This window comes from Dermacentor albipictus, chromosome 3, assembly GCF_038994185.2.
Source record: "Dermacentor albipictus isolate Rhodes 1998 colony chromosome 3, USDA_Dalb.pri_finalv2, whole genome shotgun sequence".
In the NCBI taxonomy this organism is placed as follows: domain Eukaryota; kingdom Metazoa; phylum Arthropoda; class Arachnida; order Ixodida; family Ixodidae; genus Dermacentor; species Dermacentor albipictus.
Genome location: NC_091823.1, coordinates 53,690,780 through 53,707,060, shown reverse-complemented (window position 1 = coordinate 53,707,060; position 16,281 = coordinate 53,690,780). Strand labels below are relative to the sequence as shown.

Below are 16,281 nucleotides of genomic sequence, written 5' to 3'. Positions count from 1 at the left end.
TGTTCCCCAGAGAAATGGTGTAATTAACCCACTGCATGCACGGGCAGCAGCTACTCCGGTGGATCGCGCCGTGAATCGGGCGGTACAGAGGTTCACGAAAATAAAAAGAAAAAAAATGAGGGAAATCAATTGGAAAGAGAATTTCATTTTAGTATTCGTTTAGCATTCGATAAGATATAACATTACTTAATTCTTATGAGAAAATGGAGCGACAGGCCGATGCGAATGAAACATAATTGTTTACATGTTCTCACTTAAAAAAATGAAAGAGTGGGCAGAGGTAAATTCATGTGCTCGCTTATGAAACATAGCCTTCTCTTGCACAGGCTAACGAAATGTTGGTGACGTTCGAGATGATGCAAAAGTCATTTTGCGTTGTAGCAGGTTTAAATTACGCGCCTTCACACATTGCATGTTTAGAGCGCGTTCGATAAGCAAAGCAAAAGTGAAGATGCCTCATGCAAAACTCTCTAATGTTAAGTGTTAAGAACATTATTGTTGGAAAGCCTTCACAAAAACAGTAAATTACAGTTTTAAGTTCAGTGTTTATTATTAAACACACTTTGTAAAATGTGTAACGTGCAAGGTGTTTAGTGTCTAGTTTTGAGTACGTAACAATGTTATTGATGACGTCAACTAGACAGAAGCACATTGCCGTTAGACAAAGCGAACACGTGAAAAAGCGCAGACGACGCTTTTTTTATCGGCAAAACTTTTGAAACGGCCTGATCAACGACGGTAGCATGGAAGCGGGCCCGACGCACCGGACTGGTTTCCCTGTGTCCAGGGTGCGTATGATCATGAGGAGTTCACCGGAGGTGTCGTGCATCGGTCAGGACGCCGTGCAGATCACCACAAAAGCAGCGGTGAGTGCCCGAGAACCGCGCGGTCACTGTGCAATCCACAACGCGGTACAACGCTTACGACCACACCGTTTCCTCCGCTCGCAGGAAAAATTTGTGGTATTCTTGGCACGAGAGGCCCTCAAGCACAGCAAGGATCACAGGACGATTGAGTATTCTGACTTGGCGGCTGTCATAGATGCTCAAGAGCGTCTGGATTTTCTGAATGGTGAGGGAATTACTCGAAACACCTGTTCATTGCACAAGCGAGCACTCATTGTGAAAATCGGCCTTGCGAGCCTTGCGAAGCCTTTCAGAAAACACGTTCTCACGTAGTAAGCTTGGTGCGACCAGTTTTCGATTGTTTCAAAGCACAAGCACGCGTTTTTTCCTTTCTTTTTCTTCACGTGTTGCAGTACGTGTTGACCTGCTGGCCTTGAAAGCGGTCCATTCGTGCACATCTACTGTTGGAATAGTCGATCGGCACTCGGCACGGATCGTTAATTAATGGTGCAGGATTAGAATTAAGTGGCAAGTGTACTTGATATGTCAGCGGTGCACTTTAGGTCTGCTCGTGCTTATCTGAGCAAGCAGGTCGAATATGCAAAATTACAGCATTTGTGAAGCACGAGTGCGTTGTTTTGAGAATGTCCGCCGTTAAGTATCGGCCATCTGCATGTCGCGCTCGGTGTAAATCGTGCTACTGCAAACGTTAACTAACACTCAATCGTTGTATATCATACGCATCCGTACAAATATTCACTTCCGCTTTGCATGCGGTGCTCGTACGATAATGACAAAAAAAAAGAAAGAAAGTGCAATTTCTGAGGACGTCATTGTCTTTCTTGAGATGGCACAAGAGTGTGCGAATTTCATTTCATGTTTAAAATAACAAGCCTACCGTCAGGAGTACTATAGCTCACCTTTAGTATAGTGTACTACCTTTACAACATGCAAAGTCATTGTACCGTCAGTGTTTTTTTTTAATTGTTGCTCAACTAGTGGTATCTATTACGCAATTAAAAGATGAAGAAAGGGGGTTAACAGAGGGGCCTGACTTTTATTAGACGTATCATAAGAAGCCAACAAACACTGGCACCAAGGATAACATAGGGGAAATTACTTGTATTTTATGAATGAAATAAAGAAACAATAAATTAAGGGAAATGAAACAGGATGAAAAAAACAACTTGCTGCAGGTGGGGAACGATCCCACAACTTTCGCATGCATTTCTTTATTTCATTTATTAAGCACAAGTGATTTCCCCTATGTTGTCCTTGGTGTTTGTTTGGTGGCTTCTTATGATATGACTAATGAAAATCTAGCCCCTCGGTTAACCCCCGTTCTTCTCGTTTATTACATAATGAGGGTCTCGCATCCGGCAACATTGATAGGTTCAGGTCGGATTTGTGGGTTTATTGACCGGTTGCCTTCACCCAAAAAGATGATGTTCTCGTGATGCCTGCAGCAGAAAGGATGTTCCACATCAGCCGCCAAGGTTTGCGAGTGGTGGCTCTGGCTAACACTCTCAGGGTTCTACTAGGAAACATAAATACCTAAGAAAGTGGATGGAGGAACGGCACTGTAATTAAAAGGTGGTATACATCTACTTTAACAATCACTGCTTCATCTGAAGAATACAACATTGGACTAACTGACGCATTACGAAGGGGAAAATGTGCTAAGAAGGGGCAACTAATGCGAGTGGGTGATAACCGCTTAGCCTTGACACACTGTGCCACAGCAAAGCACCACAATCAATTCATACTTTTGTACTTTCAATAGCATTGTGCCACATCTATCGACAACAACGCAGCAGATGAGATGGAAAAGTGCTGACTAGTGAAGCACTGTGTATCTCATTTGACATACCATTACCCTTAGTCCCAAATATGCATAAACTAGGCCAACTGTGTTCTACTTGTCTTTTATGGCTTAAAATGCAATGTGTTCCTCGTGAATTCTGCAAGTGCTACCATGAAGTGTTGCACCAATTCTTCATGGTACGCAATTGGGTGACGTAGTGAGGCTGCAATACAGGATTAATTGGAATACACAAAGCATTAGTGCACTCTGCCAATGTGGAAAATCCTCGTAATTTCTTAGAACTTATTCCTCCGAATAGCCTTCTTACGCTGTCAAATGTATATATATATATATATAACGAAAATCCCAAATCTATGCCTGTGTCAGAGCTTATATTCATATAGGGCAAGCAACTTTCGGCAAATCAGTTCTGGGGAAGCGTACAATGTGGAGGAAGATTCATGAAACGGAAAATTGTAGTCTACCTGTTTGTAGCATGAAGCTCTAAAGGAAACCCACACGCATTTCTTAGAAAGAAAGCTTTGCAGTAGAAGAATAATTTGTTGTAGTCTGGGGAATGATCTCAGGACCATTGCCTTTCCGCTCTAGAATCTGAGCTAACCAGGAGGCAAGTGGATCAGTGCGAGGGCGATTTAATCGAAAAGTCAAAGCTTCGTGCTACCAACAGATGGCTAACAATTTTCACTTTATGGTAACACAAGTTTTGCACATCAGTCCAGTACAACCGTGTGCGAGGTTCTAAAAGTGCAGCACACCAGTGTGCTACATGTCATTGCTGCTGTGCTTTTCTGTATTAGACAATTTTTGTGAGCAACTTCAAAAAGTAAAAATTTTGTTCTAAATATCATTGGCATTGCACACCTGTACTTCGATTCCTATTCTTCTCTTCTTGCACACTGCACTGATCATCGAAGTCACAATTATTATTTAACCGTGCACATACCTGGAAAGTGTGTGTTGACCTCTTAAAAGCTATTTGCTCAGAGGAAGTGTTGTGGCACGAGGTGCAGAAAACTTACCAGTGCTGAATTTACGTAGGCACCAGTCAGCCACCATTGTTACCTGTCACTAAGAGACATTGTGTACATGTACACACATGATCGAAAGTATAAGGACCAGAGGTTCATCGGTACATAAAAAAAAATTAACTGACAACCTGAAATTGATGAATGCACTCCGATGGTTGCATTGCCAAGTCTAACTGCACTTTCAGCTTGAAGGAACCTTAATCTGCATGTGGAACCACTGCTTTTCATAGTTTTGGTCGCGAGTGTACTGGTCATGCTGGTTCAAATAAGCAAATCAATAATTTCTTGATTTTGAGAGTACTGTTAATTTTTTTTTTTCCTTTACCCCTCTGTAAACATATCTGGTCTAAAATGTACAGGTTGTTACACTACACTTCATTTGTTTGCGTGCTCATTGTTTCTATGTTATGCCTAGTACAAAAAATATTTATGAAAGGAATATTTTAGAAATGTTTTACAAAAGGTGTGGAATGTGTCTGGCAACTTTTTGCCTTGTATGAATGGACTTACCTTCAACTAAATGCTTCCACTGCCGCACTCTCACCAAGTTCCTTTCATGCTATTCAAATTGCACTCCAAGCTGTTCTGCCAAGCCCAAATAGAACAGTGTCTGCCATGTGCCACCCATCATTGCATTAAGAATTTGCATGGTTGAGCAACTTAGTAGATTTGTTCACAACATTCAAAAACATAGCAGGGATTTATTAGGGCATAAAGGTTCGTATGCTCTATATTAAATCAACTACACTTGGGGGTCTCGAATAGTGAAATTTCTTAATTGGATTGAAAAACAAATATTTTCTAATTTCTCAACAAAATGAAATGTAAAGATAGTGCGGAGTCCACTCAGAAAAAAAAAAAGAAGAAAAAGATGTAGGCGTATTTGCATTTGATACATGTAGATTCATGATACATACATGATTCAATACATGATTCATAACCGAACTTAATCCCTTGAACTGAGAAGCTCGTAAATAAGAAGCAACTGAAGTGTTATTATACATGGCACTCCATAATGACAGCGATGAAGCACAGCAACAACACGGCACTATATGTTGAAGGAGCAAAGTGCAACTCTACAGCTCCACACACAAGTTTAAAAGGATGTAAACAAAAGTGGGATCGTCCAAGTAATAAATTGCTTAGCCTAAACCAAGAAAAAAAGATTTCTAGGTTGCCTGAAGGTGAAGCATCCTTATTGAATGACTGGAATTTAGCTGCTCTGTGTGTTCGCCTAACTGGTGTCCCATTGTAGCAACTGCGGCTTCCCTGCAGTAGAATCATTCGTCTTCGCTACTTCGCTCAGGCTTTTTCCTTGTAGACGTCAATAGGTGGCGTTATTCATTACACCCAAACAACTAGTTAATTCTCATATTAAATATTAATTTCGGTATACTCCTAGTATGCAATTTAACAGCGTAGCTTTTTGGGCTTGTTTTGGGTTTTGAGAGGATGAGACAGAAAATTCACACACCCAAACCGTATGTTTATATATATGCAACGATACTGCCATAAGTTCACTTTTGCAGCTAGTGAACAACAATGAAAAGTGTGTGCTAGGATAGCAATGAATAGCGCGCAGAGGACGAGGAAGAAAATTCAGACACGCACGAACAGTACAAGCGCTAATTACACCAAATTTTATTTTTCACATACATCACCTTTATATGCCCAAAGAAGGACATATTGCTTATACAACCTCTATCAGCGTCTCAAAAATGCTAGCTCTTTATCACAGAGGAAAATAGAAGGTGTGCTCACACATGTGCGTCCAGCGCTGTTTATCTTTTCAGCTTCAATGCTTTCTCGAGTTACCCGGTCTTTGCTCCTTCCTATGGCAACACATTTATCGAGGAACGGCTTGCACGTTTTTGACTAGCAGGAGAGGATGTGATCAGCAAGTGTTCCCCCTCGCCCATACCTGATATTGCAAGCATGTTCCATAAAGCGCTCGTTCAAGGACCTACCGGTTTGTCCGATATAGTGGTTCTCGCATGACAAGGGAATTTGGTACTCGGCACCTTCATCGCAAATGACGTAAGGTTTCTGATGCCTTACCATGCTGGTATTAACGCTGACAACAACAAAGTGCGAGGATGCATGGTCAGGCATCAGAAACCTTACTATTGCTATCCTAGTATGCACTTTTCATTGTTGTTCACTTGCTGAAGAAGTGACCTTATCGCAGTATTGTTTTTCTATATATATATATATATATATATATATATATATATATATATATATATAAATGAAAGTGATTAAGCACAATAAAGGAAACAGAGAAAAATATTTGTGGCTCAGAGTAACGCTCTCTGCTACAAACTATTATTGTCCACAGATATTGTCCCACAGAAGATCAAGTACAAGGACTACCTGCGGCTTGTAAAAGAAGCAGAGTCCAAAGAACTGCTGAAGGAGAAGCAAGCCGAGGTGTAACCGGTGGAAAGCAGCAGCACCTCTGCAGTCGTGTACACATCATGTCACATCACTGTAATATACAAGCTGGATCAGCCGTCTTTTATTTTATTTTCTTGCTAACAGAGAACATTTATTCCTGCTATTTATGCCTGACAAATAAAATGTTTTCTTTTCCACTTTCTTCGTCCAGCTTCACATCATGTCCAGCTGAAAGAGAGGGGGAGAAAAACCATACATTTATTACAGGTGCCATCAATTGCTGCGTGCCTATCACAGCGCTAGAAACACATATAAGCACTGCTACGCTTCATGCCCTCTCACTCCTGAAGGAGCCGGTCGGGCTCTGAAATGTCGAGCTTTTTACAAATAAACTTTGGTTGGAGTTTTACTTCTTTTTTCAACTAAGAAACTGCAGAGTGTGGGTTCAAAATTGGAATGAATAACTTTTCAATATTAGTTTGAGGGTGAGCTATCCTTTGCGACCTTGCCTTACAAAGCCTGGCTATGTCAAAAAATCATAATAATTAGAATGTGGAATTTTACGAAGCCAAAACCATGACTTGATTAATTTTGACCTCGTGTACCCCAATGGCAGGTACACGCGCATTCTTACATTCGTTGCCATCGAAATGCAGCCGCCTCAGCCGGGATTTGATCCTACGCCCTCGTGCTTAGTTTAGTAGCGCAACGCCATAGCCGCTAAGCGACCACGATGCATAGACCGGGTCAGTGCGCGACACTCACCAGATCATCCTCATCCCTGGCAGGCTGCTCTTCCTTTTCTGCATTTTGCTTCTCAGCAGCGTAGAAATGCTCCACCTCATCATCTAGCCAGGTGCTTTGCTCACATTCCTTCTTCCCAATAGGTGGTACTGCTTCTACATGCGAGAAACGGACACACATGTAAAGCACAGGACAATTCAATGACTGGTGGTATAAGGGAAAAGGAAACGCATATAGAAGAGAACACAACACTTTATAGTAAATTAGCTTACTGTATAAAATATTTTAGAGGTTCAGTGGTCTATCAGTGAATCTCGAGGGTTAAATCGCAGCAGCAATATAGCTAAAAGAACAACCTTGGTAGTCATAATAGTTCTGCAGGAACCCGCAAGGTGAAGAGAAGTAATAAATAAACAGCAAATGAGATGTCCACCCAATCGTAACAATTGCTACAAAAGAAACCCATACGGGTTCCTCGAAAGAACCTTGTTAGTGCTTGCCATCACCATATTTCAAAGAGGGTTCTCATTTCATCTACCTTACCACAAACAGCAATGCATGTTGAAGTGAATACACAGACCTCCGAATGCTTCCTGTCACATTAAAGTGGCCCAAACAGTATTAAAAAAAATTCATTACTTAAAGTGGGTAATACCAAAATGAAATGTGGTCATGAGTGAAGCAGGTGGTTTGCTTGACATTCACATTGTGCAGAAAGAATGGTACTACTACCCACAAGCTGCACATAGGCAGAGAAATACGAGGTCCATTCGAATCACCAGCACTTTCTGAACTAATTCAGGAGGTCCAGTTCAACGCTGCAACAAATTCACACTGCCACCCGTTTGACATAGTGCAAACTTAATGCAGCACAATTTCACAGCATCCCCTGAACTAGTCTGAGAGGTAGCGCAGAGCTCGTGCTGGTGGTGACATGCCAGTTCTGCGCAAGAGAGGACTGGCAGGACCTAGTTTACAAAGCGCAGTGAAAATCAATTGTACCTATGACAAGGCTGACTGCAGCAAATGTCTGATTAAACCAACAAAAAATTCCGATGAGAAATATATAATCACTACAAAATACTGGCATGTACCATTTCAACATGCAAGATTGCATCACATGAATATTACATGCAGGGCTACTCGAAGCTCAGTACATACTACCTGTCCACACTTCAACAATGAACCTTGTTGCTAAAGAATCCTCCCAACAGACCTTAATTTTGCCATTGCCAAAAGAACTGTGAAACGCCTCAGCCACTGCTTCACTGCAAACCATGTTTGCTGAGCTATATGTCTGCTCACCTTTCGTCAACAGATTCCAAACATCATCCTGGTCTCTGCTGTGCAGTTCCTTCAGTTTCTTCAGAAAGGTGTTAAACATGTCGGGATTGGCTTTCTACAAAACCAAGAAATTGAATTGTTGAAGCTGCACATTCAAAAGTCCTAATGTTAATGGCTCTGGTTTAATTCTGGTCATCTGGACTTCTTTAATATGTATCGCAATGGAAATACAAGGTTCTGCCCTCATCGTAATCTGGCTGTAGTGATTGGGATTTCATCTCATGAACACAAAATCAGTATGGTTAGGATTTAATGTCCCAAAGTAATAGAGGGGCTAAAAGAGGCTCCTTAAAAGAGGGCTACGTATTAATTTTGACCATATGGAGTTTTTTAATGTGCACACAAAGCTCGGTATACAATCGTTATTGTGTTCAATCCCCATCAGAACACACCGAAAGTGAATGGGAATCAAACCGAGGACCTCGTACACAGCTGTAAAATGAAATATCCACTAAGCCACTATGGCAGGTGCCTGATCCCCTAGATAGCACAATGATGTTGGTTGAAAAATATAGATTGTCTTAATGAGTGGAGTGGTGGCGCTGCCTGTCAGTGTTACAATAAAGCAAGCAGTCTTTTGCTGTAGCAGTGGCTCTATCGCCAAAAAATTAAAAAGAATTTTCCAGCACTGCCACCAGTTTTGATTTACTCCCAACAAAACAGGCAAGTACAGCATTCAAGTGCGATATTAAACAAAATACACCACGAAATGCCACTTCTATAAGTAATTGGGCTCAATTGAGGCAGAATAGCCATTAATATAAGCCACACCCTTATTTTCTCAACACAGCTTCAACATTAGAAAGCCTGGGCCTTCACAACTTGTAGCAGAGGACACACCTCAAGTGCAGATTCCCGGTAGGCTCGAAGGCAGTGCACTGCTTTGCCATGTGCTGCTCGCCCGAGGGCATCCTTGAACAACTTCAGAATGACTTCTTCCAGCTGCTGACAGACTGTCGGGAGGACAACACGGCACAGCAGTTATGTGCAGCAAGCTACTGCCTACTGCAGTGATTTCTATTGCAGCTGAACATCTCCACAACAATATAACCTGTATAACGAAGAATTGTGTATGTCCCAGGTGAGCTTCTATCTTTCATATGAATTGTAGATAGCTCAGCAGCAAAGACTATTACAATAAATTAGCCTGTACAATGAAGAAATTTAGGCATCCCCAATAGTGTGACTTATTGCTTTGGAAGGAACGCAAGTAGCAGCATTACTACAGCCCTCCGCAGATGCCAATGATCTGCGGCGCACATAAAGAGGGCAGACCAACACAATAACAAAGACTGTGTGGTAGGGTCTGGACTACGCCGTAACCTTAGCAGCCTTCCCAGCATTTCCCTTTTCTCTGCAGTGAGCAGGCCTGTGCATATGTTAATGTAAAAGCTGGCCATGGTGGGTACAAGTGGTTCATAGCCATTTTCTTTTCTTTCTTCAGTGTGTTTGGAGCAGTTTGTTCTAATGTCTCGGGATCACCTCGAAGAGTGTGAGCAGTGCAGGAAAAATGAAGCATCGACAGCTTTCCATTAATGAAATATTGCCAATTTTTGGTGCTGTTGCGAGTGGCTGCAGTTGCACATTCTGTCTGACGAAGTAGAAAACTGAGAAATTCTCTTACTACATATTTATTGAATTAATTTTAAATAGAGGTATTATTTTGCTGAAGTGGTTAGCCTGCTATGTTGCAAGAGGTACAGTGCACTATCTCAACAACAAAGTGTCCTGTATAATTAAAGGAGTACTGACACAAAAAATTTTGATCTGGTTTTTTCTGCTTTAATAAGTAGCTAATGACCCAGTAATCACGGCACGAAACCTCATTTATTTCAGAGCGCGACAGGTAATTATTTCAAGTCTTGTTTGTAGCGACTAGTCCAAGTTTCGGTTTCAGAGAGCAACGAAATGGGCCAGAGAAAGAATGTAAACACAGCTGGGCACGCAAAAGCCTCTGATGTAGGATCTGACACACATGCTGGTGCACAAGCTTTGTGCTGCTACTTCATCTGTAACACCTGCATGTGCTTTGTGATGTTCTCGCCACCATCAACATCCTTTTCGCGTCCAGCAGCTTTTATTTTCTGCAGGTGGGAGTCACTGCTGTATTATACCTGGCCGATCACTTTCGATTCGACCCACAAGAAAACAGCAACTCAGATATTGCAGTCGGTGACAACAAAGGTGAACCTCAAGACCCTCGCATTGGCAACGCTCAATGGTAAGCGCAGTGTAGTCAAGCTAATAGTGCGGGAAATCTACAGACACGACAAAAACTGCCGCTTAATTCTGCAGTTGCAGCAACACGGAGAACGTCCCACTACAAGCAACAACTGAGAAGAAGAGCACATGCAAGATGCGCGGCAGCCAATGAAAATTTGAGGCGTAGCGTTTTCTCGGTTGTTTACAATCCTTCCTTGAAGTCGATGTCACGAGGTGCTGAGTTTTGCGGTTGGCTGCGCGCACATACTTTAAATTGATTTTAACTGTTCTAAGCTACATTCGCCATTTATATTGTCCACACGATGTGTGTGTGTCCACATAAATCGATCTCGCGTGTTATCTCCACTTCAAAATTTTCTGTCGGTACCAAGAGGTTCCAACCACTTCGTCATGAAGGCATTTGGCTTATTACTAATAGCAGAAAACAAATGAAAATACCAAAGACTGTCTGGCAACTACCTCTGCAAGGAGCACAATGCTTGCTTGCCCCCAGAGGCAAAAGTATAGGAAGAATAAAGAAATGAAAGGAGGAAACTTGCAAGCTGTAAGCACCATCAGAATCGAGGGGAGAGAATCAAAAGAGAAGGGACAGAAGAAAGGAGGACACCAAGCAGTCCAATCTCTAGTGCTTTTCCAATGGCAGTACGTATATACATATAGTATTACCAACAGGCTGCAATACGAAAAATACAACAGAAAGAATGTACACTGAGATGTAGCAAACAAACAGCATTGCATTGGATCAGCAAATCAGCAGGACCCTTGCCATCAAGAGACAAGCCACACCGTTTCTGACTCTTACTCTCACTCACGATGGTTACTGGCAGTCACGTGGGAAGCCAATCGATTGCACGACCTCACTTTTTTATGAGTTCCTTATGGTGTCTTAGGCATCAAGCAGAACAAAATAAGCAGAGGACGGACAACAACGTCACGATGAATCTGCGTATGACACCACATTGAATCTGTACCAACTATAGTCCAAACTTCAGTTCTTCCCCAAGTCATGAGATGAAGGGAGGTGCAAGGAAGTGCTGCTTGTCTCAACCAGCTTGAAAAGCTGCTTCAGGGTAGCCAGTGAAGCTTTTGCCATGCTTCTGAGGCAGTGTTGCTTACCTTCTGGGTAAGAATGATCTTTGCCAGAGACTAGTTTCTTGAAGTCCTCTACAGGGTTCACCACGTCCACCTTGAAGAAGAAGGTTATATATATAGTAAAACTACATGCTGATTGGAATCAGTGAAGCATGTCAAATGCTCCCCACCATTGCTTTGTTCGAGTGAAAGAGCAGCGTGCATGCTTAGCACTGTTGCTACATCAAAGATACAACTTTCTTTCTTTCTTTCTTTCTTTCTTTCTTTATTATTTCCTCAGACACAGTCTAAGAGGGGGCGGAGGCTAAAGGCGACAGAGCGCCTGACAAGGGCCCCGGCCCCCTTGCACAATATACACAGACAAAATACATCAACAAAGTTCAGTCAGACAGACATAGGTTCAGACAGTGGGCAATATTAAAAAGGGAGACTAGTCACTGCTCGAATATGAAGTAAGCAAATAATTGGTACAAAATAATTACATGCTCAACATAATGGCTGCAACGTAAATACAGAACACAGCAATTTAGTTATCAGTTATCAGTCTTAAATCTACCAGTCAGGTTATGATTGTCCACTGTTAGATGTTTCGTAATTAACTCTATCGCCCCAGGCAAAGGATTTTGGTTGGTGAAAACGAGTTCCTGGCTCAGTTTTATGAACTACTTCTCTATCTGCCCCCCTTGTACAAGTGCCCCTGTTCCTTTTTCCACAAATCTCGCATTTCCATACACTACCAATTAAAGGGACACTAAAGGCAAATATTAAGTCAAACTAAAGTGATATATTAGTGCTAGAGAATCTCGAAGGTGTGAATATTATCGCAAACAGAGCCTTACTAATTGAGAAATTGAGGTAAATACAGGACATGATTAGAGACTCCCCCGGGACATTCAAGCACTTGCCCAATGACCAAAGCACTCCTTAAGTTAAATTCTGTCACTAGTACTCAACTACTCGTAAAAAACATCGTTGTATTGTATTATAAGATGAAATAAAATGCTATTTGTCCAGTTATATTTCATTTTTAGAAAAGTGAACTCATTGAAATTACAGCTGACAATGACGCGGGTGGTCGAAACGTTTCGTTTTCGCTCGACCCTGCGCCGGCCACGTTCTTGCGTTTCACTACTTTCTTGATCACGTAGTGTTGTGCTGTTTTTGCTGGCTCGCAAAACTTGCACAAACTGCAAGTAGCAGAGCATTCAACTTCCATGTGATGTTGCGGGATGCGCTAACAGTTCACAGCACTTGACCAAAAAACAGCTGCAGAGGCGAATCCACCGCTCTTTCTTGGCTTGGTACTGCCGTCTGTCGGGTACTGTTTTACTCACCGACGGAAGGCGTGTGCACCAATCACCACTCCCCTGGTTGGATGGCGGGAAATTTGAATTTCGAAAAAGGTATTCAGACCCTTCAGATGCAATTTTCTCGTGAACTAAGTCTTTTCTGGGCACAAAACAAGCATTTCATTGTTTCTGGAACGGCATGTAAACAGTTCACGCCGACTTGGTATTTGCCTTGAATGTTCCTTTAAGTCGTATCTACACACCTGGCAATGTTAGCTTTCTTTACCTTTGTTGTTGCTGTGGCAACCAAGTCTGCCATGCTGACATCGGAACGTGCCCTCTTGGAGGCAGGCTCATCCGACTTTGTGACATCATCTTTGTTTCTGGAGTCAAAACCAAGATTGTTGGTATATATATTTTTTGTCATTCTTTTTATGCATCAGTTACACCACAAAGTCATGACACCTTGATGAAACTTGGTGCCCTTATCCTCAATCAGACTATAGCACAATTAAATGTCATTGGTCCGAGTGAAGGAAATAACTGGCATTTCATTGCTATGTTTTTCAAATAAAGCCAAACAGCTGGAAAACTAGCAGCATTTAAATGTCTACTTGAACACAGCGTACAATGAATCGCGAGCTCAAGCCGACATGTATAACCAACTAGTCCACCAGTTTGTCCTGAACAAGCATTTAAATGACCCATGGAAGCTGCAACGTTTCTCATTTTGCTCCAACTCTGCTAGCCTTAAAAGTAAGAGTGAAACCTCAACAGCTAGTTACAAGTGGAATACATTTTTGAACATTGCTCAGTAGTAATGCTAACTTTCCTGTATAAGCACGAAAAGTCATTAAAGGTGCGTGTGCGTGTGTGTGTGTGTCAGGGGGGGGGAGGGGTCAAGCATGAAAAAGTGCAATTTTGGGGGCATGCACACTTTTCACATTCTTGCCATTTCAAGTTTCCCTAACAACCGAAAAGGTGGCACCAAAATTTTATTGACGACCATGCTGTGCAAAAGTTACAATTTACGTTTGTGCATGTGCCGGTGACATCTCAGAAAAGGAAGAATGCCCACAGCGATCACTGTCAAAGTGCATTCGTAGCACAAGGAAAGGGCCTGGCGTGGCACTGTTGCCACAACAGAAAAAGGTCGTTCTTTGTTCATTTTTTTGATAACCTTAAGTATTGACATCTAGAGCATCAAGGATTGTGCTAAAAAGGCTGATGAAATGAAGCCAAAAGCAGAAAATTTCAGGCACTGATTACAATGGAAGCAAAACTCAAGGGGGTATTGATGCAGATGTAAAGTGAACACATTTCCTGTAACGTGTGGCATTTGGCAACGGACTTTGCTTTCAATCGACACTGGTTATGTTGGTCGCACTCTATGGTTTCTTTGCCATTTCCAGCACTTACAAATAAATAGAGGAAGGAGTGTGTGTCCAAGGAAAGAGTAGATAAATACAGCAGACAGCTGGAAAGTGCTCAAAGAACAGTGAAGGTTGGAAGCCATTCATATGTAAGAACATAGAGTACAAGAAAATTAAATGGCAAGGTTTAATGTTCCGAAGCAACAAATGACCTATGAGAGCTGCTGTAGTGAAAGGCTCCAAATTAATTCTGACTACCTGAAGTTCTTTAGGTGGTCAGTGATACAAGGAAGATGTTTCGCTGCATGGCAGATCCAAAGAGGACATTGAAGAACTGGGTGTGATGCAGAACATGCCTGACTGCCCGTGCTCTTTTCTCTACACCCCCTCAATCATCTTGTAAATACACCCATCTCATCCGTAACAATATTCACAATCTGGCAGTCTGGTACTCTCGGTACGCTAAAATGGCACTCTTCAGACTCTTACAAATTGCTACCATGTGAGGCAAGGCAAGTCACAGTTCTCAGAGGCCACACGCACATTTTACTGTAGTTGCCAGAGGAAGGACCAGATAGCATGAGTGCGGAGGCGAGAGAGGAAGGAAGATGCGGGTTGTACGGAGTGTGCGTGGTGTACGAGAATGGACAGATGTGGAGAGCGTGGGGGAAGACTCACAGGGTGTGGTAAGAAAGTGAACGTGTCGGCCTGTCATCATTCATAGCAACCATCTAAAAATTTTTTTTTGCGAATTTTAAGATCACAAAATCTATTGTTTCCACAATTACATCAAACAAATTTAATTTCTCGAGATGTCTTCTTCTCTTTCTTTCTTTATTTTTTTATAGGTTAAATTTCATTCAGGATGCAGCTAACTACTCACATTTTCAATTCTGTCATTTGTTCATGCTGAAAAGCTAAATTTTCAGGTTTGTGGCGCAAAAGCAAACCAAGTATACCAAGTCCGATACGTATAAACCTTTTTCTTGTGAAAAACTTAAATGTAAGGGAACGGCACCACCAGTGAAAAGCCCGGTTTTTCCTCAGGCAAGATATTGCAGAAAAAGGTTAAATATTATTTACAAAAATAGACTTGCAACAACAGTTTTTGTTAGTAATTGCAGCGACTTACAGATTGTAACAGTCATATATATCCCCTGAGTATTAAACAAGCATTTTTAACACGCCACATACAATTTCTAAATGCTAATGAAGTTAATTCGACTCGAACACCTGTCAAATCTGGCGTTCTACAAGGGTCTGTACTTGGGCTGCTGTTATTTTTTATCTATGTTAACAATATATCTGGTAGCATTTTGTCTAAAATTTGTCTTTTTGCAGATGACTGTGTATTATATAACAAAATTACTAATGATGCAGATATTTCCTCTCTTCAGGACGATTTAGACACATTGCATAACTGGACTAAAAAAATGACACATGCAACTTAACGTCAAGAAATGTAAATTGAGGCGAATATCCCGTACTAATGAAGCTTGTACTGCCTATTTACGTGATAACATTCCTTTAGAGAGCGTATGAAACTACAGATATCTCAGCATCTATATAACCTATAAGTTATCTTGGAAGTACCATATCGACTACATAATGAACAAAGATACCTAATTGCACACTTGGATATCTTTGTAGAGCCTTTTCTTTAGCACTATTATGACTCAAACAATTGTTATACACGACATATGTTCGTCCACAGTTGGAATACGCATCATCAGTATGGGACCCACATGATGCTATCTCACTTAACTGCTTTGAAAGTGTCCAGATTTGCTCTGCTCGGTTTATACTAACTAGGTAATTACGATCGTACGGCAAGCGTAACACAAATGAAGACTAGACTGAACCTACCTTCACTGTTACTCCCGCAGCAAACATGCACGCCTACACTTATTTCATAAGATTTACTACCAGAACGCACCCCTTTGGTCATCATGGATTAATCCAGCACCAGTCATCTCCTCATGTAGAGATCATATGCATAAGGCACATGTGCCTCGCTCTAACACACTAACACATTTGCAATAAGTTTTGCCAAAAACATGCAATGAATGGAATGGTCTGCCAGCATATACTGTTAGTATAAGTAATCCTGTTCAATTTAGA

At 41.6% G+C, this 16,281-nt stretch overlaps 2 protein-coding genes across 4 annotated transcripts in view; one reads left to right on the top strand and one right to left on the bottom strand.

Annotated features, from left to right (window-relative positions):
* Positions 1 to 657: 657 nt before the first annotated feature.
* Chrac-16 (chromatin accessibility complex protein 1) lies at positions 658 to 6,292 on the top strand. Its single transcript, XM_070535459.1, has 3 exons — positions 658 to 866; positions 951 to 1,071; positions 6,037 to 6,292. The coding sequence occupies exons 1-3, from the start codon at positions 744 to 746 to the stop codon at positions 6,132 to 6,134; spliced, it is 342 nt and encodes a 113-aa protein (XP_070391560.1). The 5' UTR covers positions 658 to 743; the 3' UTR covers positions 6,135 to 6,292.
* Ku80 overlaps positions 6,188 to 16,281 on the bottom strand; it is a 36,128-nt gene continuing 26,034 nt past the window's right edge. For all 3 annotated transcript variants that reach the window (XM_070535455.1, XM_070535453.1, XM_070535454.1), the window contains exons 15-20: positions 13,074 to 13,170; positions 11,523 to 11,592; positions 9,024 to 9,136; positions 8,145 to 8,238; positions 6,861 to 6,994; positions 6,188 to 6,323 (exon numbers count right to left, since the gene is read on the bottom strand). In XM_070535455.1, the coding sequence (XP_070391556.1) occupies positions 6,309 to 6,323; positions 6,861 to 6,994; positions 8,145 to 8,238; positions 9,024 to 9,136; positions 11,523 to 11,592; positions 13,074 to 13,170 (523 nt within the window). In that variant the 3' untranslated portion in view covers positions 6,188 to 6,308. The remainder of the gene's footprint in view (positions 6,324 to 6,860; positions 6,995 to 8,144; positions 8,239 to 9,023; positions 9,137 to 11,522; positions 11,593 to 13,073; positions 13,171 to 16,281) is intronic.